Below are 1,628 nucleotides of genomic sequence, written 5' to 3'. Positions count from 1 at the left end.
ATTATAAACAAATCGTTTGGTCTGAAGTAAATGGGAAAGAGGTGGCGAAGTCCAGAGGCGACTTACATTATGTAGTTTGAGTTATTTGTTTTGTGTTTTTTGCGGCAAAAGCGCGGCAATGGGGACAATGCGATAATCTAATCGCGACGCTATGGTGGCATTGCGGGAGAGAGGGGTGATCGGGGAGAGCAGAGCTCAGTAGAGAGATCGGGCAGTTGGTCAGTTCACCTCACGCACTGCGCCCTCGATCACCAGTGCTGCTCACCCGTGCTGCTCACCATGTCGCCCATCCTGCTCGCCGCGTTCCTCTGCGCGCTCGTCGCCTGCATCATCAAATTTGCGAGGAGCCGGCCGCCAATGTTCCCACCAGGTAGGTTTCAATTTGCAAAAAATCTGTGGCTCTCCGACCCAAGAAGCAACTACATTGAAACTGCAATTTCTGTCCTGTTTAAAAAGCGCTTCAAATACGTAGACGCGCCATGCTAATATGCACTTTTTTAGACGGGACATAAAATGCAGTTTTGATGCAGTTTGCTCGATTCTGATACCTGGGGAGCCTTGTCGCTGCGAGGGTGATTCTATTTTCAACTGTTTTGCTTCATAGGGCCACCACGACTACCCCTTTACGGTGGCTACTTACACTTGCTCGCGTACAACTACCGCTACACGTACAAGGGCCTGGTCGCCATGGCCGCCAGGTACAAGTCCCCCGTGCTGGGCCTGTACGTCGGCTCGGACCCGACCGTCATCGCCACGGACTTTGCGTCCACCAGGGAGATGCTGCTCAAGCCCGAGTTCCAGGGCCGGCCCGACACGTACGCCGCCCGCCTCCGGAGCTTCGACGAGCTGCTGGGTGCGGCCACTGCAGGATCATTGTGACGAAGAAGTGCTCACCGCTTCCGTCCATGTTGTCTTTTTGAAAAGCAAGATTTGGGTCGCAGGCATATTCTTCGTGGACGGCTCCTTCTGGGCCGAACAGCGCCGCTTCTCACTCCGCCACCTCCGCGACTTCGGCTTTGGCAGGCGCTTCCCCAGACTGGAGACGGCGGTCGGGGAGGAGATCCGCACCTTGTTCGAAGCCATCCAGCACCCAGTCGGGACGGAAAAGGTTACAGTTCAATCGCGAGCGATAGAGACCAACTCGTGTCCGACGGAATACCCCGGATTACCCCTCGATTACCCCTTGCTTCACCCCCAGATCATCCCTGGATTGAAATAGGTCGCCCCCCTTCCCCTCGATCGTGCATGAGTTCTAGGTACTTAGTGTTGCCTCCCCGTCTCACAGAGAATTCCATCATGATTCCATTGAATAATTGGTAATTCCCTTTTTCCCCTAATTCGAAGGAAATTTATGTTCACATGGACATATTTTTTTCGTTAATTTCAGGGAACCTTTCTTCATTTACCCTATCGTCATGTTCTTTATATGGTGCAAGATAACAAGCAGGCCCGCCCTTCCGCCAAACGAAGTTGCCAGCTCCGCTTCGCTCCGCCGGCAACTCCGTTCGGCAGGGGCCGGGCCTGCTTGGCCTGCCGGCGGCGATGGTCGGGCCTGCGGCCCGACCATTTCTGTCTCGCGATTTGCAGAAGAACATGATCGAATGATGTAGCGGGCCTTATTCGGCCCG

The 1,628-nt window shown here is 54.4% G+C and overlaps 1 protein-coding gene across 1 annotated transcript in view; it reads left to right on the top strand.

The window, feature by feature from the left end:
* The first annotated feature begins 132 nt into the window (after positions 1 to 132).
* LOC113212675 (probable cytochrome P450 304a1) overlaps positions 133 to 1,628 on the top strand; it is a 5,065-nt gene continuing 3,569 nt past the window's right edge. Inside the window, exons 1-3 of the mRNA XM_026431481.2 lie at positions 133 to 370; positions 605 to 853; positions 942 to 1,108. Of these exons, the coding sequence (XP_026287266.1) occupies positions 280 to 370; positions 605 to 853; positions 942 to 1,108 (507 nt within the window). The 5' untranslated portion in view covers positions 133 to 279. The remainder of the gene's footprint in view (positions 371 to 604; positions 854 to 941; positions 1,109 to 1,628) is intronic.

This window comes from Frankliniella occidentalis, unplaced genomic scaffold (assembly GCF_000697945.3).
Source record: "Frankliniella occidentalis isolate FOCC.00 unplaced genomic scaffold, Focc_3.1 Scaffold395, whole genome shotgun sequence".
Classification (NCBI taxonomy): Eukaryota; Metazoa; Arthropoda; class Insecta; order Thysanoptera; family Thripidae; genus Frankliniella; species Frankliniella occidentalis.
The sequence above is the reverse complement of the archived record's forward strand: the minus strand, read 5'-3'. Positions and strand labels throughout refer to the sequence as shown.